Raw genomic sequence first — 9,402 nt, 5'->3', positions numbered from 1 at the left:
GGAGGCGGGCTGGATCTGGAGCCGCCGCCGTGGAGTTGGCTTATCCATTTTTTCTTAGATGCGGCTTCGCCCATTTGGGAACCAGGTTCAACTTCAACGTGATGGGAATGAGTGGTACAGAACTAGAAACTGCAATAAAGAGGATAACGGGGTCCTATTTGCAGAAGTGTCCCACCAACTCCAGAAAATCCGATCTGTACCATAAGTTTCACATCCGCTGGTCCAAAATACAAGATCTTTCGATCGCACGGGATGCCCAGATCTCATACAAGTCGTGCCCTTCCCCCAATACCTCACTCGTTCCAAACATTCCTAGGGTTTCTGCACTGTACGTCTGTACCTTCTCACCACCGACCGGCGGCGGCGGGATGGCCGGCGCCACGGCCGACGAGCGCGAGATCCTGGTGGACCTGGCCGTCCGCCAGTCTCCTCCGCTGCTGCATCGCCCCCAGGAAATGGCATCGCTGCCGATCCCCCAAGAGCTCCTGCCGGACATCTTCCTTCGCCTTCCCGACCCGGCCGACCTCGCCCGCGCCTCCGCCGCCTGCGTCTCCTTCCGCCGCCACATCACCGACCGCTCCTTCCTCCGGCAGTACCGCAAGCTCCATGCCCCGCCCCTCCTCGGCTTCGTCGAAATAAAGGGAGAATTCCACCGCGCCACCCCGCCTTACCCCTCCGCGTCGGCAGCCAGCGCCGTCGCCCTCGCCGCTGACTTCTCCTTCTCCTTCCTCCCTGCCCCCGCCTGCGAGTGGTTCATCCTGGACATCCGCGACGGCCGCGTACTCCTCTACAGGAGCTACTTGCGAATCCCGGGCACCGCCTTTAAGTTGAAGGAGATGGTGGTGTGCGACCCCTTGCACCGGCAATATCTTCTGCTTCCCACAATCCCTGACGGCGTATTCGCTTCAGCGGGCAAATGGCACACATTCCTCCTCCATCACGGGGACGGCGGTGGCGGTGATGAGGAGGCTGCTGAAGAAACAGCCTTCAAGGTGATCTGGATGGCACGGCTCGGAGATAAACTGGTAGCCCTCGTCTTCTCTTCCACCACCGGACAATGGCAAGCTGGTCCGTCACATAGCTGGATCAATGCATTTGACGGCCTCTCCCGTTCCCAATACGCCTATGGATGCTTCTATTGGGTAACAGATTGCAGACAAAAGTTGTTGGTGCTTGATACTAGAAGGATGGAGTTCTACACCACCGATGCCCCACCCGAAGCCAAATGTGACGGTGATGCGAATATAGCCATTGTCGAGGCAGGGGAAGGCAGGCTTGGGATGTTTGTTCTACCATTTGGATCTGACCTCACTTATATCATTAGGCGAAACAATGTTGGGAGCTCCGGCCAGTGGCAGTTGGAGGAGACAATCTCCATAGATTATGAGACTTATGGGTACCATTTTGCTGGTTCAATGGGGGGACACTTGTTCCTAGAGCATGAAGGAGACCTTTTCTTGTTGGACGTCAAGACGCTCCAGCTTGAGACGGTGTCGGTGGGTACTTCAGAGTGTCAGTTGCTTTGGCCCCGTGCCTATAGCAACTTTCCACCATCATTGTTGTCGTCACCGACAGTAGCAAGTGGTAAACTTCATACTGCATCCCAGTTATCTACTTCCATTCTTGTTTGGTATGGTGATTTATAGTTCATTACTGTGATCGGTAATTCTTGCTTATGTGGGTTGGTAATTGTTACCTTCTATGTGCTTGAGGCAAAGCTAACCAAGCTCAGCAACATAGCAGTGATATATTTGCTTCTGTTCTAATTTCCATTTAAGGGTAATAATTGGATAAGTAAAAGAAAAAAAATGATCTTACACGAGATGCTAATCATTCTTGAGGTGTTGTGGATTTGTAATGAACACATCTCGTTACAATTATTTTGGAGAATTCTTTAATTGTCAAGTTAATGAAGATTACAAGATTAAAATTGTTTTCACCTTTGGATTGTCTGACTTTCGAAACAATCATTCTAGACTATCTTGTATATGCTTTTCTTTTGATAGATATAAGAAGGAAAAGTATTATTTGATAACCTTTACACCTAGACATTTATCTTATGATTTTTGTTTGGAATAAATCTGCATAAACTGGTATGTTTGCGGCTAAGAGGCTGAGCTGCACTATTTCATCTCGTGTATATGATATTGATATAAGCAAAACTGAAATAACGAGCTTCATTAGTTTCTGAAGGAACCATCCTTTTTTTGTGCTAAATACACATGTTTTTCATATAGCAAGAAGATTTTGCTAGCTTGTGCTTGGAAAATGTTATATTTGTGATGGAGAAAAATTACAGGCATGCATTGCACTCATGTTATGTAGACAGTCCTCTGACTCACCTCTGTCTCAGATTCTCAGTCCTCCAAAACACATGCCGGATGCAATCAATCATTTTTGTAGGAAGGCAGAGGACACACATAGTATGTTGAGTGCTGCTAGTGGGATTCCTTAGTATTTCCGTCCTTTGTTGACCGAGGTTTGAAATTTGTTATATTATAGTAATAGCTAATTTCTGTGGGATAGAGCTACCAATATTTTTGGGGCTTAAGTTTTTGTAAGGATTCATTTATCTATGTTTGCATGCCTTTGTTGGGTTATCTATTTGTACTTCCATTGCCATGACAGCGATAAACGCATAAAAGCGAGTGTGTGATGCACTGCTGTTACATATGTCAAACTTTTGCTGTGATCAGTATTGTACCAACGGATACATTTCAGTTTTTCCTGTCTTGCTTTTTCCGTAAGCAATTTACTTGTGAATACGCTTTTGTTTGGCTTTGCTCACAAGATTTTGGATATCCACCATTTGAATATGCTTAACTTTTGAGATATTGGGCAGGTGTCGAGAAAGGGGCCGAGAAGGAGACACTGGAACAAGAGTGCACTGCAAGCTCAAGCACACAATGACCATGGTCAGCATAATGCTAGCAGAAATGCTAGAGGTGCGTTGAAGATTCGAGATGGTGCCGGCAATGTGAAGCAACTCAGACAATTGACCACTAAGTTGGTCCGCTTTCGCCTCCGTTTTGGTCTGTAATATTGTCACCCCAAAGGGTAGAAACCTGGAGTGTTCATGTTGTGTGCCTTGATCCGACAGCGATTGGTGCGCTAGTTTGTCTTAAGTCAGCGAGTATTATGGTGTTTACTTTCCTCGGGATCATTAGGTTAAAAAAATTAAGACCCTGTAAGAGGTCAGAGTAAGTTTGATGTTGTCGTAACTGCTATTGCCACAATTAAGTGTGTGGAATGGAGCTAGTTGGGTATTTGGAATTAATGTTGAAGGCTATTAAAAATGTGGTGTTCTGTTACACTGTGCTACTTGCGGAAGCAACCTAATGCCATGACATTTTCTTTGGGAGTCAGTATGCTGCAAGTTCCCGAGCTAAGCTTAAACCTGAAGAAAGAGCAGCGCCTCTTGGTTTTTGTTTTTGCATATGGAACTGGGTGATGATCCTGTTACTCTAACAAAAGAAATCTGTCTCATCGTTGGCCTGGAGGCACATGTATGTATGTCTGCGCACTGAAGTCAATCACTTATTTGTTCTGTTCAGCGGTTTGCCGTGTGCCAATCTGTTTGTTAAAGATTTGAGCAAGAGGTATTGTCCTACACTCCTACTTATACTTGTACTGGGACCATATTTTACAATTAAGCCAAAATACAATCTTAGGGAGTTAGGGGGTTGCAAGTATATTCGAGAACTTTTGTTTTGGAGGACTTAGCAAGTAGCCTTTGGAGTAAATACTGGAAGATATACAACAAAGTGCCTGGTCTCTGGCCGGCCGGTGGGCACTTGTTTGAGTTTACGGTCGGACTCGGAGGCGAAGAATTAAGCAGGATGATGACGAGGCAATGTGCAACCTGCCTCATCATCATCCTTAGAACGTGCAAGTGGGCACGTACTTATTTATCAAGTCTATGCGCCGGTGCAGGGATGGATGAGCTAGAATGAGACACGGTCCTGGCCTGGAGCACCGGCGCGTACACAAGTTGTCAACTCAACACAAACAGAAAGAGAGCGCGCGCGACCAGCCCGGTTCTCCTCCATGTCGTCAATAGGCAAGAAAATGGCCTCGCTGCCGGTCCCGAACGACCTCCTGGTGGAGATCTTCGTCCGGCTGCCCACCCCAGCCGACCTCCTCCGTGCCTCCGCCACCTGCGCCTCCTTTCGCCGAGTCGCCGCCGCACGGTCCTTTGTCCGGCGCTTCCGCAAGCTCCACGCCCCGCCTCTCCTCGGCTTCCACAACGGGAACAGACCTTCTACCCCGCCGTCCCTCCTTACCCCTCCGCACTGGCAGCAAGAGCCGCCGCCCTCGCTGCCGACTTCTCCTTCCTCCCCGCCCGCCCCGTGCACTAGTGGAAAAAGGGGCAACCGTTTTAGACTTGAATACCGGTTCCCTTACGAACCGGTATTAAAGGTGCCATTTGTACCGGTTCGAGCGCTCAGACGGGCGAGGAGCATCAGTACCGGTTCGTTTACGAGCTTTCGTACCGTTTCGTGTTAGGAACCGGTACGAAAGGTCTTCGGCCCGCACTTCAGACGCGTGTGGGGCCAGGGCTGGACCTTTGGTACCGGTTCGTAACACGAACCGGTACCAAAGGGTGCCCAGCTATATCACATCGCCCGCCTCGTCCCTGCCCCCTGGCTCTCATTTTTCTCTTCTTCCTCTCACACTCTAAATTTTTCTCCACCTCTCACACTCCAACAAATCTCTATTTTTTCTCCACCATTTTAACAAGATTAAAGGCATACATCTATCCAAGGGTTAGCAATATAATCCTTTCTTCCGGCGTTCCTAATTTAGCTCATTTCTTTGGTAGTTTTAACTCGTACTATTTTTCTAGTGCTAGCAAGGTGTTCGATGAAATGCCTAAGTTAGGGATTTTACTTTTTTTTATAATTAATTTGAGCTGAAATTATGGTATATTTTGTAGGTTTTAATTAGTATCATCCCCGTCCTCACCGCCGTCGATCACCAGCGCCGTCCCCTAGCCGGCTCCGTACAACCTCGGTGAGCCTCTTCTTTTTTATAAAAAAAACTTAGTTTTATGTGATGAACTTGAATATTAATTAAGTTGTTCACTCATATATCCACGATGTTGTGTAATTAATGATTTTTGATATACATATAAAATGCAGATGAGTCGACAATGGATGTACGGTGACCGGTGCCATCCCGACTTCATTAATGGCATGCATTATTTTCTGAACGTGGCTGAGGCAAACATGCAGTCGAATGGTTTCATCTATTATCCATGTAGTTCCTGTAAGAATACGATGGATTACTCTACCTCAAAGACCATTCACGTCCACCTGCTGCAGAACGGTTTCATGCCAAGCTATAATTGTTGGACCAAGCGCGGAGAAAGAGGGGTTATATTGGAAGACAACGAAGAAGAAGAGGATAGTGACAACTATCCTATGTTCACTGAAGACAGTGATAGTAGAATGGGGGAAGACGAAGGTGAAGAAGAGCCCATTTTTGATGAGTCGATTTTTTATGACCCCAATGATGATTTGGATCGGGCCATTCTTGATGCGAATATAAGTTGCAGAAGTGAAAACGAGAGGTTGAAGTTGGAGAAAATGTTAGAGGATCACAAGACACTGTTGTACCCATATTGCAAAGATGGCCAGAAAAAGCTGGGTACCACGCTGGAATTGCTGCAATGGAAGGAAGAGAATGGTACTTCTGACAAGGGGTTTGAAAAGTTGCTGAAAATAATAAAGAAGATGCTTCCAGGGGAGAACGTATTGCCCTCTAGTACGTACGAAGCAAAGAAGGTTGTCTGCCCTCTAGGATTAGAGGTGCAAAAGATACATGCATGCATCAATGACTGCATCCTCTACCGCGGGGAGTACGGGAATTTGAATGCATGCCCGATATGTAGTGCATTGAGGTATAAGATCAGGCAAGATGACCCTGTCGATGTTGAGGGCGAGTCCAACCCCAGGAAGAGGGTTCCTGCGAATGTGTTGTGGTATGCTCCTATAATATCACGGTTGAAACGTTTGTTCCAAAACAAAGAGCATGCCAAGTTGTTGAGATGACACAAAGAGGACCGTAAGAAAGATGTGATGCTGAGACACCCCGCTGACGGGTCGCAGTGGAGAAAAATCGACAGAGAGTTCAAGTCATTTTCAGATGACGCAAGGAACTTAAGATTTGGTCTAAGTACAGATGGCTTTAATCCTTTCGGTGAGCAGAGCTCCAGTCATAGCACCTGGCCAGTGACTCTATGTATCTATAACCTTCCTCCTTGGTTGTGCATGAAGCGGAAGTTCATTATGATGTCAGTGCTCATCCAGGGCCCGAGGCAACCCGGCAACGACATTGATGTGTACCTGAGGCCATTGGTTGAAGAACTTTTACAGTTGTGGCGTGACGAAGGTCTACCTGTGTGGGATGAGCACGAACAAAAGGATTTAAACCTACGGGCGTTATTGTTTGTAACCATCAATGATTGGCCTGCTCTTAGTAACATTTCAGCGCAGTCAAACAAGGGATACAATGCATGCACACACTGTTTAGGTGAGACTGACACTATATATTTGGGAAACAAGAATGTGTACCTGGGGCATCGTCGATTTCTTCCAAAACAACATCACGTAAGAAAGAGAGGAAAGCATTTCGGAGGTGAGGCAGATAACCGAACGAAGCCTACCCGCCCTACTGGGGAAGTTATATATGATATGGTAAAGGATTTAAAAGTGATCTTTGGAAAGGGTCCCGGCGGACAATCTGTTCCGCATGATGTTGACGGACACGTACCCATGTGGAAGAAGAAGTCGATATTTTGGGAGCTACCCTACTGAAAATTCTTAGAGGTTCACTCTGCAATCGACGTGATGCACGTGACGAAAAATCTTTGCGTGAACCTGCTAAACTTCTTGGGCGTGTATGAGAAGACAAAAGATACACCGGATGCACGACAGGACCAGCAAAGTATCCACGAAGGAAACAACCTGAATCCAGAGAAGTATCAAGGTCCTGCCAGCTACGCTCTTACGAAAGAGGAGAAGGAGATCTTTTTTGAAGTCCTGAGTAGCATCAAGGTCCCGTCTGGCTTCTCGTCGAATATAAAGGGAATAATAAACATGTCAGAGAAAAAGTTTCAAAACCTAAAGTCTCATGACTGCCACGTGATTATGACACAATTACTTCCGGTTGCATTGAGGGGGCTTCTGCCAGAAATTTTTTGAGTACCCATTGTGAAGCTATGTGCGTTCCTCAATGCAATTTCTCAGAAGGTGATCAATCCACTTACTCTACAAAATTTACAGAAGGATGTGGTCCAATGTCTAGTCAGCTTCGAGTTGGTGTTCCCACCATCCTTCTTCAATATTATGACACTTCTCCTAGTTCACCTGGTCGAAGAGATTGGCGTTCTCGGTCCTGTATTTCTACACAACATGTTCCCCTTTGAGAGATTCATGGAAGTCTTAAAGAAGTACGTTCATAACCGTGCTAGGCCAGAAGGAAGCATCTCCAAGGGCTATGGAACAGAGGAGTTCATTGAGTTTTGTGTTGACTTTATTCCTGACCTTAAGCCGATCGGTGTTCCTAAATCGCGCTATGAGGGGAGACTGCGTGGAAAAGGCACGCTAGGAAAGAAAGAAACGTGTATGGACGGACATTCTTTCATTCAAGCACAATACACAGTTCTACATAATTCCATCTTGGTGGCTCCGTACAAAGAGGAACACAAGGATATCTTACGCTCTAAATACCCGGAGCAACGTGAAGATTGGATTGATGGAGAACACATGAAGACTTTCGGCGGTTGGTTGCAAACACGTCTCATGAATGTCACCGATGACGAGCAGCTGTACTTGTTGGCCAAGCAACCATCTTCTACTATATCGACTTTTCAAGGGTACGAGATTAATGGGAACACATTTTACACTTTCGCCCAAGACAAAAAGAGCACCAACCAAAACAGTGTTGTCCGCTTTGATGCAGAAGATGGCAATGGGAACAAGGTCACATATTATGGGTACATAGAGGAGATATGGGAACTTGACTATGGACCTCATTTCAAGGTCCCTTTGTTCCGGTGTAAATGGTTCAACCTGAAAGACGGGGTACAGGTAGACCAGCAGTACGGAATGACTACAGTGGATTTCAAGAATCTAGGGTACGACACCGAACCATTCGTCCAAGCCAGTGAAGTGGCTCAGGTTTTTTATGTGAAGGACATGTTTAGCAAACCGAAAAAAAGAAAAGAAAGGCAAGAGGACACATCATACAATGAGCCAAAGCGGCACATAGTTCTTTCAGGAAAAAGAAACATCGTGAGAGTAGAGGACAAGACAGACATGTCAGAAGATTATAATAAGTTTGATGATATTCCACCCTTCAAGGTAAAAAATGACCCAAGCATCATCTTAAACAATGAAGATTGTCCATGGTTGCGTCGCAGTCAGAAGAAAGGAAAACAGACGAAGAAAACTCAGAAGACTAGCTAGATAGGGATCATAACTTGTGTATCTCAATATGGAAATCACTTTTGTGTAATGATGTTACTGTATGTAAGATATTAACAATGAAGATGGTTGGCTTGTGTAAGATATTAACATACAGGCTTGCAGGGAAATTTTTCCGAGGCGGAACTTCCGAATATGCCATATATAGGGCATGTGCACCAAGGGCATATTCGAGAAGTTCCGCCACAGGAGATTTCCCAACCCTTTCCCCAACATTGTTAGAGGAGATGGAGTCTTTCACGGGCTTGCAGGGAAATTTTTCCGAGGCGGAACTTTCGAAGATGCCATAGGGCGTGTGCACCAAGGGCATCTTCGACAAGTTCCGTCACGGGAGATTTCCCAACCCTTTCCTCCATCCATGGTGATGAAACTCTCCATCCATGTTGGCTTGTTGAGCTGCTTGCCATGGCGTATCGATGCTCCTTTTATAGGAACGACGCCGCTTCTACATTGTCTTCTTCCTCCGACAGGGCGTCGTGCGCTACATGTTTTATCTCATCGAGCAGGGCGTCCTTATCCTGCCGACAACTTTAGTACCGGTTGCACCCACCAGCCGGTACTAAAGGTTACCCACGCGTCCTTATCCCACCGACACTTTTGTTACATGACAGAAAAACCACCTTTAGAACCGGTTGCACCCACCAGCCGGTACTAAAAGTTACCCACGCGTCCTTATCCCACCGACAGTTTTGTTACATGACAGAAAAACCACCTTTAGTACTGGTTGCACCCACCAGCCGGTACTAAAGGTTTGCCGCGCCATTGCGTTCCCGCCTGTTTTCTTCCCGCGCTTTCCACCTGTTCCTGCCTCTGTCTTCCCGCCATTTTTTCACTATATATATGTAGGCTTGGCCTCCATTTACATATCACATCTAGACTCATATCTGCAAACCTCATCATTCTCTCCCATGGC

The 9,402-nt window shown here is 46.4% G+C and overlaps 1 protein-coding gene across 1 annotated transcript; it reads left to right on the top strand.

Moving 5' to 3' along the window:
• The first annotated feature begins 261 nt into the window (after positions 1 to 261).
• LOC127308836 (uncharacterized) lies at positions 262 to 3,277 on the top strand. Its single transcript, XM_051339737.2, has 2 exons — positions 262 to 1,584; positions 2,843 to 3,277. The coding sequence occupies exons 1-2, from the start codon at positions 369 to 371 to the stop codon at positions 2,908 to 2,910; spliced, it is 1,284 nt and encodes a 427-aa protein (XP_051195697.1). The 5' UTR covers positions 262 to 368; the 3' UTR covers positions 2,911 to 3,277.
• The last annotated feature ends 6,125 nt before the right edge of the window (positions 3,278 to 9,402 follow it).

Source organism: Lolium perenne, chromosome 6 (genome assembly GCF_019359855.2).
Source record: "Lolium perenne isolate Kyuss_39 chromosome 6, Kyuss_2.0, whole genome shotgun sequence".
Taxonomy (NCBI): Eukaryota; Viridiplantae; Streptophyta; class Magnoliopsida; order Poales; family Poaceae; genus Lolium; species Lolium perenne.
This window is presented reverse-complemented; position numbering and strand designations above follow the sequence as displayed.